Below are 14,331 nucleotides of genomic sequence, written 5' to 3'. Positions count from 1 at the left end.
CTACCCAAGGCCCAACTCAGGGTGAGCCCACTTCTTCTGAGTCACTTAGCTTGCATGCTCAAATGAGACAGAAGAAGTGACTCATCAGGAAGTTCACTGGGCTTCAGAGAGCTTCTGAGGGAGGAGAGGAGAATGGAGGGACATCACGGAAGTTCAGCTCTCCCAGCGGCGGAGAGGCAGAGCTTACCCTGCATGGTGATGGTGAGGATGCTGACAGCGCTCAGAGCCCTCTGTCTTTGGAAGGGGTCCCCGTGCTCATCGAAGTAATCCACTGACAGATTCTGGGATAGTCGTTTGGTTTGCTCTAGGATGTGTGGCTGTAAGAGAAGGCAGGGCAGGCATGGTGGACCTTCAAAGCAAAGGGACTGCCTCTCCTCAAAACTTCACAAGCTACTTTGTTTCAATGCCACATGCCTCAAAGACACTTCATATCTCATAGAGGTCCACTCGCTTCCATTTCATGGCATACTAAAGGTTCAGTTTTTATATTTCATATTTAGTAGATAAATGCAATATATTTTTAACATGCATATTTCTTATGCATGCACATTTCTAGGGTCCCAGTGACAGAAAATTTTCTTTTTCTGTGATTTATTCATTGTCAACAAAGAGCAAACAAAATTTTACAAAAACTAATGAATAACAGTTCAGAGCACAAAATCAATAAAAAGCTGAATTTAGAAATGTTTTTGAGTGGCAGAAGTGGGGGATACATTCAGAAGGGTGGATTGGGGCCAGATAGTGAAGTGCCTTGAATGGCTGCCTAAGTTGATTTTGAAACAGTCAGTAACTAAAAAGAACAAACAAAATAAATACAACAAAATCTATATACTAAATGTCAAGCACTCTTTCAGGCTGTGCCCAGGAGCTTGATTCTCACCTTACCTCCAATTCTGAAGTCTCTGGAGGTGAAAAGACATAAATCTTCAGAAACCTAGAAAACTATCCATAATGATTTATTTCCCCAAAGTTCTGACCAACCAGGGCCCCAGAGCGAACTATCCCTTGTGATAAGCTATTTTAAAGGCAACCAATAGTCTTTCTATAGCTATTTCTCTTTTGGTTTAAGACTTCTTATTAGCTGTCTGGTCTTGGTCTTTTGTTTTGTGAAATGAGGAAAACCCCTCAAAACACTAAAAAAAATTTGCAGTCTCTTCAATATGCTATGTCCTGACATTAAAGAAGTCTCTAAACCGAGAGATCAGTCTCTGTCACTCCATGAGAGAGCTGCTCACAGCAGTGAATGAGTTCTGATCACCTACTTCGGCAAAGACTCCCAGACCTGCTTTCCTGACCCACCCTCAGGTGTGCAGAGGCCCCTTCTGACCACTTCACCTCTTCCTTCCACCTCAGGAAAGTGGCTCTAGCCATTATTCCATGGTCTGTATCTTCAACATTTTCCTCTCCTCTGAAGTCTCTCTCCACAATTAAAACATTTTTGAATGTCCCCTACTTCACTGATTAAAAAAGGGGGTGGGGAGCAAAATAAGTCAATCAGAGAAAGACAATTATCATGTGATCTCCCTGATATCAGGAATTTGAGAGGCAACGTGTGGGGTTTCAGGAGTAGGAAAGGAATAAATGAAACAAGATTGGATCGGGAGGGAGACAAACCATAAGAAACTCTTAATCTCACAAAACAAACTGAGGGTTGCAGGGGAGAGGGACGTAAGGAGAGGATGGTTGGGTTATGGACATTGGGTAAGGTATGTGCTATGGTGAGTGCTGTGAAGTGTAAACCTGGCGATTCACACACCTGTAGCCCTGGGGCTAATAATATATGTTAATTAAAAAATTTAAAAATTAAAAAAAATAAAATTTTAAAAAAGAGGGGGTGCTTTTTTCCTACCCCACATCCCCCCATAGCTTCATTTCTTTATATCCTATGGCCTACTCAACATCCCTGCTAGGATGCCCCACAGGCATTTCAAACTTGCCATGTCCAAAACTGAACTTGCCTTCTTCTGCACTCCCAGGACATGTTCCTTTCCTGTCTCAGTAAACTACCCTCTATCAAGTTGTCTACCCAAGCCATTAACTGGACACCCTCCCACATACACACGTACATCTATTTGACTGCTGAATCTTGTTTTCTGGCGATCACTGCACCTTGTCATTCTCTCTTCATCCTCCTGCCCTAACCACAGTTTAAGCCCCTGTTGCCACTTGGATTACTGCCACAGCTTCTTAATTGGTTGCATCCAATTCTGTTCTAGTCCCATCCCGTCATCAGGGATTTCAAAACTATCAATCTGGTTGTCACACTTTGGCTTAAAACCTTTCAGTACTGCTTAGTCCTCGCTCTCCAGGTAAAGGGTGAACCCCTGAGATGGCTTCATGGCCTTTTGTGATGATCCCATCTTACTGCTACAGTTTCTCACCACCCACCCTCTAGCTTCATCACATACACACATGCGCATGTGCACATACACTCCCAAGTGTCCCACTGGATCATGTTCTCCAGCTCTCCTTTGCCTCCAGGCCTTTGTATGTGCTGTTCCCTCTACCTTTGGTGCTCCATTCACCTTTTTTTTTTTTCATTTATTTTTATTTTTTTTTAATTGTTTTTATTTTTTATAAACATACAATATATTTTTTATATTTTTTCCCCAGGGGTACAGGTCTGTGAATCGCCAAGTTTACACACTCCATTCACTTTTTACCAAAGGATGAAACATTAATTCACCCTCTCAGTACAGACACTGCTTCCAATCCATGGTTCTTCTCCCACTTCCACCAATTCTGGGTTGGTTGTTGGAAGCAGATGCTGCTGTTGGCTGAATCTTTGTCCCTGGGTCCTACCTGAGGCTTTCTCTGGCAACCTGACCACCCTCTGCCCCAATGCATGCCAAGTCAGAAATCCACAAAAATGATTATCTCCAGAACCCAGCAGTCTGGAAATAATGATGGACCAATGTTGTCATATAAATACTCTAGTGTCCTCACTCCATGGAGATTAAACATCAACTACTTTCAGTGGTAACTGGCTTGATAATGAACCTTAACTGGCCACCTTTCTCTTCCATGTATCCTTTCTTCCCTCTCCTCTTGGTGCTTCCTGAGATCACTTCCCAAATAATCTACTTGCACTCTCGCATCTCAGAACTTCCTTTGGAGGGAACCCCCACTACAACACTGCTCCTTCTGTGTTCTCCCATAGCAATCATATGTCAGTCATCACACTGAACAGTAACTGCCTCCTTGTTAGTGTGTCTTCTGCTGTCTGTTTCGTACATCTCATGTATCCCCAGTACCTACCCCAATGCCAAGCAGAGAGTAAACACTGTCAAAACTTCGAATGATGCTTGTAAATAAATGGGTAGTTGAACAGACACATGGACGTGAGGATAAATGGATGAGAGGGTAAATGAGTAAATGAATGAAGGAGTCCTTTCAATTAGACTGACAACTTGACCTGTTCCCCTAACAGTGCTATAGTATCATTAATTCCTGGGCTAAGACTTGCCTTTTTTATGGAATCTTCCTCAGAATCTGATCCTGGAGGCTGGTCTTTCCCAGAGTCTCTCAAAAAAAAGGACTTTCTTTTGCTTTTACCGAAAAGCTTTCTCTTCTTTGGGGAAAAAGATGACGCTTCAAGGGAAGTAAGTGAACTTCTGTCAATTCCCATGGCAACCAGAGCCTTAGAAAGTGAACAAAAGCAATTAATAAATAGATCATACTTCCCCAAAGAATTCTGCAAATGACCCGACCTTCGTGAGTGTTCTCTCCTCTCTTCTGGAAGCATCATACCATTTAGATTGCTCATCACCTATGTGGAATAGCTAGCTTTGTTATTATTTATCAGGGGCACATACCCTGTTTGTTTACCCACAGAAAATGCAATCTCAGAGGCACAGTTAACTCTTCCATAGCTCTATCACTAACCCTTAGCACAGAGTCTAGGATGTGCTAGGCACTCAATAAATGTTTGTGCCTGACAATGCAGGTATTAAACTTGATGGACTCCCCACTGGCAAATCTCTGTGCAGGATGAGAAAGAGTATAAAACATGTTCCTGAAATCTTAGAATTGGGAAAATGATACCAAAGAAACAATGAAAATGGGCTATAAATATGACAGGTATTTCGAGAAGGGAGAGGTGATTACAGCTGCTGTCTTTAGAGCACCATTACTGCTTTCCCAAGCCCTCCCAGGCAAAGACCTGGAACACAAACATCTCAAGATTCCCATTAGTAATCCTGCAGCAGAGCCTTAGTTTAGACATATGCACATTTTTCTTCTAGCCAGCAGTCTGGGGTCTGTCCTCTAAGGCCCAGGTTTCAGAAAACCTAGGGTTCCCGATTCTTAAGAGCTCTGTGCCTGGACATTGTAGTGAGATAGAACAGCACAGCCTGTCTTCACAGGTCTTAAATTCTCAGAAAAGCACCAGTAGAGAAAGCTCTGAGACCAGGTCTCACGGCCTCTGCAGTCCACCCCCCCGCAAGCAGACCTCACTGTCTGACACTGTGTGCCCCTACCTCCTTCTCCTCCTTCAGCAGCCGCTGGGCTTCCTGGAACATCTTCTCCTTGGCCTCTGTCTCAGCAGCTACATTTCTGTTCTGTTCCTCATAAGCCATGGTGACAACAGCCAGGGTTAAGTTAATCAGGTAGAAAGAGCCCAGAAAGATGACCACCACAAAGAAGAAGACTGAGTAGAGCCCTGAGGTACGCAAGGTCTGCAAAAGAGCACACACTTGCTTCTCCAGCCTTTCTCTATAGAGGGGTGACTGTTACCTCAAGGGGACATGATACAGTAGCAACAGATCCTCCCCCAGCAGTGCTTGGGTCAGCTATCCACAGTATCATCTACAGCCTCCCATCACCCAGGGACTCCTGACGCCCGTCAATGAGCAGATGCCAACCCTACATTCCCATGTAAGGTGTGGTACTTTGTTAGGACTTTCTCAAGGGTAGTTGCATTTTAGAATTTAAAAGGCAGGAGAAGAAGGAATGCTTCATGAAAATTGAAGGAAGCACTGGTAGTAGAACTATGGGTAGAAGGGAATCCAGAGAGGGCTAACATTTCTAGAAGGAGGAGATGGTTTTTGATGTTTCTTTTTCTTTTTTTTAAATTTTTTTAAAAGATTTTATTTATTTGACAGACAGAGATCACAAGCAGGCAGAGAGGCAGGCAGAGAGATTGAGGGGGAAGCAGGCTCTCCGCTGAGCAGAGAGCCCGATTCAGGGCTCAATCTCAGGACCTTGGGATCATGACCCAAGCGGAAGGCAGAGGCTTTAACCCACTGAGCCACCCAGGTGCCTGGTTTTTGATGTTTCTAACAGAATATCTAAGGTAGAATTTAACAGTACGACTATTGACGATAAGGAACAGGTGACAGAGAAGGAGGGTAGATGGTAAATTATGAATAAATGACAGAAAGATAGATGAGCTATGGAGGAGGGGAGGAGGAAGGGAGGAGGGAAGGGGAGCAGAACAAGAGAGAGAGAATAATTAAATAACCTGTTGATAAAGCTTCTCCCAGGAATCTTGGGTCATAAGCCGAAACATGCCAAGAAAAGACCAGCCAAAGTTGTCAAAATTGGTGTAATTATAGTCAGGATTCCTTTTGGTGTGTGTGCATTTAAAATTTTCAGAACAGGCACTAGATGGAAACAAGGGAACAGAGGAAGAATTACATTCCCTGCAGGCTGGCTTCCCACCTACCCCCACTCATCCTAGCCAAGGCACCGGCTTTTCTGAGGGCCGCGAGGTCATATGGAAAAGCCCTGGGTGCTGAGTATCTGTAGAGGGACCATGCCCTGCCTGCCAAGCCTTCACTCACTTTCCAGATGGATCAATTAGTAAGCTCATATTCTTAGTTTTTCATTAAAAATTAAGTACAGTGATACAGTGAACAATTAGTGGTAAAGACAGGCAAGAGAAGCACATATGTACCAGTACACATCTTTTATAATACATACATGGGAGTGTGCTTTGACTACTCTCTTGTGCCTTGCTTTTTTCATGGAACAATATAGCTTGGAGGTCTTTCCACACAAGCATACAAGGAAATATTTCTTTTCATGTCTTACAGTTCTATGATTTATTTAATTGTTCAGCTAATGATGAAGATGTAAGGTTTCAGTTGTTAACAGTCTTTTGTTCTCATAAACATTTGGGTCTTACTTTACAAACAGTATATCGCTTGACCATAAGTCTTCACCCACATCACCAAAGCACACATCATTAAATGCATTTCTCAGATAATACTAAGGGTAGGTACTTTCTTCATTTTTGATAAATATACTATTTTGATCAAAGTAATGCATGTGGTTTAAAAATCATGTGGCACCAACAGGCTTGTAATGAAAACCATTCCATCATTCTTTAACCATCATTTACTTACTGCAAAGTTAACAACTTGGAACTCTTTTATGTCTATATCTTTAAAGAGAACATTTATGCTGATATATACCAACTTTAGTCCTTGGTGATTAAGTTCCTGCTAAGATGAGGGTTAGCTCCTCAACATCCCATCCCACTTCATCACTACTTATATTCCTCCTCCCAAGGAAATACTGTGGCCTGAGTCTATGCTTTCTGGGGTTGGATACTTTTTTTTCTTTGTTTTTTTGTGTTGCTTTTTCCAAGTTTTACTATCTCATTTTTCTGGAACAAATCTCAAGTGGCTTCTTAAGAAGATGGGGGTGATCTTTGCATATATGAGTATATCTTTATTATATCTTCAGAGCTGATTAATTGATTGGCCAGAAGTAGAAATCTGGTTTGAAAATATTTTTTCCTTAGAAATATGAAGGAACTGTGCAGTTATTATCCTGTGATGCTATTGAGAATTCTGATGCCATTTTGATTTTTGTTCCTTTGTGGGTGACCTTTTTCCTCTTTGGTTTTAGAATCTTTTCCCCGAAAGGCCACAATAAGGCACTTTACAGGGACCTTCTTCACTCATTATGTTAGGCACTTTATGGGATGGTGAGGGACTTGCATCCTCAAGCTCAGGAAAATTCTCTGTATTGTGGCATTGCTAATTTTCCCCCTTTTTGTTTTTTTCTGTGCCCTATTTCAGGAATTTCTATTTAGTCAAAAGTTGGAACTTCTGGTTTGATATTTATTCTCATAATTTTCTGTCTCTTTTGTTGCTACTCTCTGGACTATTTCCTCTACTTGATCTTTTAATTCTAGTATTGATTTTTTGTAATCATGTTACCAAAAAAAAAAAAAATCGGTCTTGCTTAGTGACTTAGTGAAAAGGAACAGTCATTCCTTTTCCATAATGAGCTATTTTTATTTTTATGTATACAATATCTCTCTTAAGTTTACTGAGGACCTTATTTAAAGTTTCAAAAGTCCTTTTGAGTTCTCTCTCTGAACTGTTATTTTGTCCACAGCTTTTATGGCCCGAATGTTCGGATCCTTCTGAAATTCTTGCATTGCAATCTTAATCTCCAGTGTGATGCTGTTGGGAGGTGGGGTCTGTGGGTGGTGATTAGGGCGGGAGGGTGGAGCCCTCATGATAGGAGTCACACCCTCATAAAAGAGACCCCACAGAGCTCACTTTCTGCCATTTGAGGACACAACAGAGAAGACTGCCACCTACAGCCTAGAAGAGGACTCTCATTAGAACCCAACCAAACTGGTGCCCTGATCTTAGACATCCAACCTCAGGAACTGTGAAGAAAGAAATTTCTGTTGTTTATAAGTCACCCTGTCTACAGTATTTTGTATTAGCTGCCTGAAGTATGACAACATTCATTTTCCCTATTTCTTTATCTCAGCCCCCTTTATGCCAAAGACTTCCTTTAGCTATCTGGTGAGCCTGGGCTGTTCAGTAGCATTTAATCAGAGGTCCTGACAAGTTGATTGGGAATTTGCTTGGTGGGCAGAGTAGCCCTCAGTGAGTGGTAGGCTTTGCATTAGGGTGATTCAGAAGGAAGACATCCATTGTGTCCTCTTCCCCACCAGACCTCAGGGACACCCTGAGAAATCCCAGCGCCCTTATCTTCAAGGAACCTATTGGGGCTGAACCTAACATACTTAATTTATCTTACTTCCTGGTCACCATTCAAAGTATTAGCTTGTTTTGCCCAATATTCCCTTGTCTGGATATGCCTTCCTGTCAACATACACATGTGATTAAAGCTCTCCTCCAGCATTTCCATCTTGGCAAAGACATCACCAGTAACTCACCCCAGAAGCAAGAGAAACACCTCTAACAGTTTTCTCCCCTAAAAACATCCCACCACCCTTCCACACATGCACTTGTGCACAGTGTACATCTAACCCCCTTCTTCAATTCACAATCTTGTTTTTTCTGTCTCCTAAATGCATTTGGAACTCATCCATCCATTTCTCATCATCTCTACTGCACTGTTTCGTGATTTTCATCTGTATCAACCTAGTCTTCTAAGTGGCTGTCTCATCCACTCTGTGCATCCATTCTCCATGTAGCAGCCATAGTGACTTTTATAAACAACTAATCTGCTCAGGTCTTGTTTCTTTTGTGATCAATGTCAAAATATTTGGCACTGATGGGCTACTAGGTCTTTCAGAGTTAGTTTTTGTAAACTTCCTCTCTGCCTAACAAGCTGCTGGGCTTCTTACTGACTCTGATCTCATAGCCTCATGCCCAAAGTCTTCCCCCTTTCTATTCTAAGGACTGAAATTGTTCACTCTATCTTCTCACCTACCAGAACCCCCTACTTATGCTTTAGATCCACACTGTGGTCACCAGTCACCACACTGTGGCTCTTAGGGAAGGAGGCAGAGAGTAAAGGCTGAAAACCAGGCCTGGGCCCTAGACAGACAGAGAGCTGCCTGTGAAGGTGACCTATGACCTTAGACCTGTCAACTTCTTGGAAACCACCATTTTATGATCAATGGGGAAGGTCATTTTCTAGGAGTTCATCCTCTATACAACTCCTGAGCTTTGGGACTACACCTAGATTAGAGAGGTATGATTGTTACACAAGCTTAGAGAGATAAGGACACAATAAGGACCAGCTGAAAGCCAAGGCTACCGTGTCTATGTGTCCAAGTGGCCCACCCCACCTTGGATTTTGCCTACAGTAACCGTACCTGCCCTGTATGGAGTCAAGGAAGCACTGTATTTGACAGCTGTTGGTCCCCTCATTAAATGAAAGCACCGTGGAGGCAGTGTGTCTGTCGAGGATCATTTTAGAGAATTCAGTAGTCCTTGTATTACACTAAACCCTATGATGTCTTTTGAGTTTGACCAAATCTGAACCTATGACCATCCCAGGTAGCATTAGAAGACACTTCCCTCATTTTACAGACAGGGTTATACCCTCTGTTCAATTTCTCTCAGTACCTATATGTCTCTCTTAAAACACTCATCACACTTTCAAGGAGTAAAACACACTTTCTCTCCTTCCTGTGAGATGCCAGATTCAAGAAAGAAGTGATCTCTAGTTCATATTTGCATTCTTTGGGCCTAGCACAGCGTTTGACATGCTCTCAGCCTTTGTTTTTGAGGAACAAATTTGTTATTGAGGAACAAATTTTTAGCCTATTTTATCAGAGTGACTTGCATATTATCTTGATTTGAAATGTACTCATTAAATCATTCTGAACTGAATTTCTCACCACAGAGAGCACTGATACTCTGGAAGAAAGAAGGGTGTCCCTAAAGGGCCAGAGAGCTATGAACCACTGTGGTGAACATGTATGAACACACATATACAACTGTATATGAAATTAGAGGCAGTGGTGATCAACAAATGATCACATTTTCAGTAGGTTTGTTCAGTTATAAATTCAACATGACTTGGGGAGAAAGCTGCTCTAAACACTTGGAAATAATTATTAAAATATTAATTATAATTAAGTGTATCATTTTATTATTAATTTTTAAATTAATTGATTGATTTTATTATTAACACTTATAATAATGAATTATTAATTACTTAATAATGCATGTCTAAACTTGCCTAAATACTGTTTGCCTAATCAGTACTGTTTGCCTACTGCCATCACTGCTCCAAAAGTCATTAGATGAAGACTGTCTGCCTCATTACCCCAAAAAAGGTCCACCAGTGCTGTACTTGGGAGAAAAATGGAGATATGAACTTCTTACCTGTTACCCATCCAGGTGCCACACATTCTGAATTCAGAGGAAGTTTTCTTTTCAAAGCAATTTTCTGAGAAGGAAAGAATCATAAATTCAGATAAAAAAAAAAAAAACCTGAAGGGAAAGAGAATAGCAAATACACCAGATTTGGTTGAAACAAATGGTTTGGAATCCTCAGAAATGATCAAAGTGGATGGCCAGAGAGGAACCAGAGCCTAAGCCCTGAGGAAGGATCAAGAGAAAAGGAGGGTAAGGAGGAAGGTAGAAGGAGAAGGAGGAGGAAGCAGTGACACCACCATTCCCCTGAGGCCTCTCAGTGCATAAAACTGAACCAGAGGCCATGCCCGGGGGAAGCTGGACACAAACTCAGCCCATGAGAAGTGCATAAACCAAGACAATCATGGAGAGAGAGAGGTTAGCCACATAAGATCCAGGACACATGAAATTGCTGTAGGATTGACCTCAGTATGGAGAGGATGCAGCAGAAAAAAGTGATATCATTGGAGAAAATACCCAAGGAGGAGGGCTGGAAAGTTGCTGGACAAATCCAGGCATTCTGAAGACTTCTGCAAAACATGACAAAGAATTGCGCAGATCCACAGGGGAAGGGATAGGAGCTGATACCACTTATGTGGCTGTGGCTGCAGGCTTTGCTTTCTCCATGGAAACCCAAAGAACGAAGCAGTTCTCTAAGAAACACCTGTGCCCACATGAGAACTCTGGATGGATGAAATCATCCTTGCTCCTAAGAGACTCTGTAATGCAGATCTACAGACAGTATGAGTGATGACAATAAAAGTTAACCATGCACAGACCAAGGTGTGAAAGGTGGAATATTTACCATCAAGGTTATTGATATTCTCACAGTCCTTATGGATACATCTCTGGTTCAGACTTCCCTTGAAGAGCTGCTGACCTACCAGGGCGAAGATGCTGAGGCAAAAGAGAGTCAGAATCATCACGTCAACAAGCTTCTTCACAGAGCGCAGCAAGGCCCCAACAATGACCTTCAGACCTGGAGGGGAGAAAGACCAGTGTGGGGACAAGTGCCCACTCACACACACAGCAGACACACGGGAGGGGCAGGGAGGGAACAGATAGGGCCTCAAACGTCACCCGACTGCAGACTGGAATCAGAAACTGGCCTGGCTGAGGATTCTGATGCCATGGGTTCTGGTTCTAACTCTGCCTGAGAAGCTGCATGGCACTGAGTAGTCCACCAGTCTAGCTCAGCCTTTCCATCCTGCCTGGTGTCTGCCACAGGGTTGCTCTGAAGAGTTAGTGAGAAGACTCCGAGTAGAAACATCCCATACAGACAACTTGATTACACTTGTGCAGACACCTCACAGCTGGGGATTCCATGTAGCACCAAGACCAAAAGGAGGCTCCCCTAGAGGAGACAGACCTGTATTTAATATTCAGTAGTCACTACCTACTGCAAGGTATGCAAGGTGTCGTAAGACAGTGCTAAATTGGGGGTCAGGGAGCTAGAAGGAGGAGCTTTGTCTGGAACAGGAAAATGAGAATATTCTGGGCAGGAAAACTCAGATTATTACTTAAAATAGTTTTTTTTTAAATTCAAGAAATATTTACTAAGCACCTATTGCATCCATGGCACACCGCTAGGCTACCAAGTTACAACATAAGAAAGACATAACCTTGTGGTACAATGGTAAATGTTTAAAATCAGCTTTCTGGGGGTGCCGGGGTGGTGCAGTCAGTTAAGCATCCAACTCTTGATTTCTGCTCAGGTTGTGATCTCAGGGTCATGAGATCAAGCCCTATGTCAGGCTCTGCACTCAGCATGGAGTCTGCTTGGGATTCTCTCTCTCTAACCCTCTGCTCCTTCTGCCCCCCCACAGCTCTCTCTCTCTCTCTCTAAAATAAATAAGTCCTTTAAAAAAAAAAAAGCTCTCTCTGTGGGGGAGGAGCATGTGTACAGGGAAAGTCCCATCTATAGCATTTACAGACTTCTTTGCTGAATTTTGTAGTGCAGATCCCTTTTCTTCCTCCACAGAGCCCTCTCAGCATGCTGGTTTCAAGCTAAACTACACAACATCACTGGATGCAGAGCTGGAAAGGAACATGAACAACCGGCTGCTGAGGCACAAAAGCAAGTCAGCCCCAGTACACCACTGAGTCAGGGGCTCTGCTCTCAGCGTAGCTGGAGAGTTAAACAACCAGACAAAACTTACAATCTGTCAGCGTAGCTGGAGAGTTAAACAACCAGACAAAACTTACAATCTGTGAGATGACACAAAGTGGCAACATTTCAACTAATTGGTATAAATCATGACTGGTAGACTTAAGAACAGAAAGGGACACCAAATGGAAGGCCAAACCTGCAGCAAATGAGCCTTCCATGAAGTGTGATGCCACACAAGGAGGAGGCTTCAGGACAAGCTGGGACATTCAATCTGGTTCATATTCACAACCCATCCTTAGCTTCATCTTGATTCACAGAACACCTTCCTTACATGGCTTCCAGGATCTACATTTCCCTCTTACTTTCTGGTGGCTCCTGCTCATCCCCTTTGCTGATTTCTTCCCTTCTCCCCTCACCTTTAAGGTGGCAGTGACCTTGGCCCTCTTCTATTTTTCATCTAGGCTCACTCTCTTGGTGATCTCATCAGATTTCATGGCTCCAAGTATCATCTATAAGCTCCTTATTTCCAAAACGATATCTCCAGCCCAAGCTGCTGTCTGGAACTCCAGACCTGTAGACCTCATTACCTACTTGATACTTCTATTTGATGTCTCACAGACATCTCAAACAGAACACGTCCAAAGCTAACTTCTCATCCAACCTCCAGACCTGCTCCTCTCATAGAGGAGCTGTATATCTGTATATCAGCTGTATATCTCACATGGGTTGTTGTTTTTTTTTTTTTTTTTTTAGTCCTAAGTCTAAAGCTCAACACTCACAAACAGAAGGAAAATACAGGAAAGGGTTCCTTCTCTGACTTTTGGGGGGAAACAAGCTTATTTTTAGTCTCCTGTAAAACTAGTTTCCTGATAGACTCCAAAATGAAGACTTAATTATTTTTTTAAAGAGATGTATATCTTCTGTCTTCCATAGTCAGGTTATCTGACTTCTTAGAAAATGCAGGTTACATTTTCTGTGTCAGTCTGCAATGACTCCATCCTTCTAGTCACTCAGACCAAAAACCTTGACTCATCCTTGACTCTTTTCTTTTGCTCACACCACACATACAATCATCCCATCAGGAAATCCTATTGTTTCTACCTTGAAATTCATAGAGTCAGACCACTGTCTACCAACTCCTCTACCACCAACTGATCTGAGAGCACAACCATCTCTTTAACAGTGGTCTCTTGTGTCATTTTGGGTTCTCTGAGAAGAAGATACTCTGGAACCAGAAGTACAAGAGATCTGTTGGGTGACATGTCTGCAAAGAAAAAGGGGAAGCAAGTACAGCTGGCAGGGAAAACATCAGAGTATGACATGGGGCTGACACCTGGGAAAGGAGAGTGATAAGGAAGCAGGACTGGACAAGAAAAGCCTCAGACTATAGCGCCACTGGGAGAGAATCTTAACCAGGTTGACTCCCAAGGAGCCCCTGAGCTTAAGTCCTCAGGACTTTATCCTTTAGGAATGGGCCTTCACTAATCCCCCTGACATGCAGGGAAAGTGTGATCTTGGCATGAACATGAATGCAGTTGTGAATCCAGAGATGTGGCAGCTGGGTTCATCACTCAGCTATGCTCCCTGCAGCAGGAGATGTGAGTGGCACATTTCCATGATGATCACCAAGCCTCCTATCTCATCTTTCTGATTCTACCTTTGCTCCCCCACATTCTATTCTCCATACAACAGCCAGAGTAGTCCATCTAAAACCTGTCAGATTAATGGATAAAGAAGATGTGTATGCACACACACACAGACACACACACACACACACACACACACACACACACACACACAGAGTGGAATATTACTTAGCCATAAAAAAGAATGAGATATAGCCATTTGCAACAACAATGGCTAGACCTAGAGGGTATTACGCTTAGTGAAATAAGTCAGACAGAGAAAGACAAATACTGTATGATTTCACTTACAAGTGGAATCTCAAAAACAAAACACATGAACAAACAAAACAAAATGGAAACTCATAAATACAGAGAACAAACTGGTGGTTGCCCAGGGGTTGGGAGGAGGGGGATGAGCAAAAGGATGAAAGGGAGTGGGAGGCACAAGTTTCCGGTTTTGGAAGAAATAAGTCATGGGGACGAAAGGTACAGCATAGGGAATATAGTCAAT

General features: G+C 42.7%; 1 protein-coding gene across 2 annotated transcripts in view; it reads right to left on the bottom strand.

Moving 5' to 3' along the window:
• The window catches only part of SCN11A (sodium voltage-gated channel alpha subunit 11), a 149,761-nt gene that overhangs the window by 61,163 nt on the left and 74,267 nt on the right, over positions 1 to 14,331 (bottom strand). For both annotated transcript variants that reach the window (XM_047740267.1, XM_047740276.1), the window contains 6 exons: positions 10,891 to 11,064; positions 10,056 to 10,119; positions 5,462 to 5,603; positions 4,479 to 4,676; positions 3,467 to 3,640; positions 188 to 317 (listed from right to left, as the gene is read on the bottom strand). In XM_047740267.1, the coding sequence (XP_047596223.1) occupies positions 188 to 317; positions 3,467 to 3,640; positions 4,479 to 4,676; positions 5,462 to 5,603; positions 10,056 to 10,119; positions 10,891 to 11,064 (882 nt within the window). The remainder of the gene's footprint in view (positions 1 to 187; positions 318 to 3,466; positions 3,641 to 4,478; positions 4,677 to 5,461; positions 5,604 to 10,055; positions 10,120 to 10,890; positions 11,065 to 14,331) is intronic.

This window comes from Lutra lutra, chromosome 1 (assembly GCF_902655055.1).
Source record: "Lutra lutra chromosome 1, mLutLut1.2, whole genome shotgun sequence".
NCBI lineage: Eukaryota > Metazoa > Chordata > Mammalia > Carnivora > Mustelidae > Lutra > Lutra lutra.
Note: the sequence above shows the minus strand (reverse complement) of the source record. Positions and strands in the feature narration are given on the sequence as shown.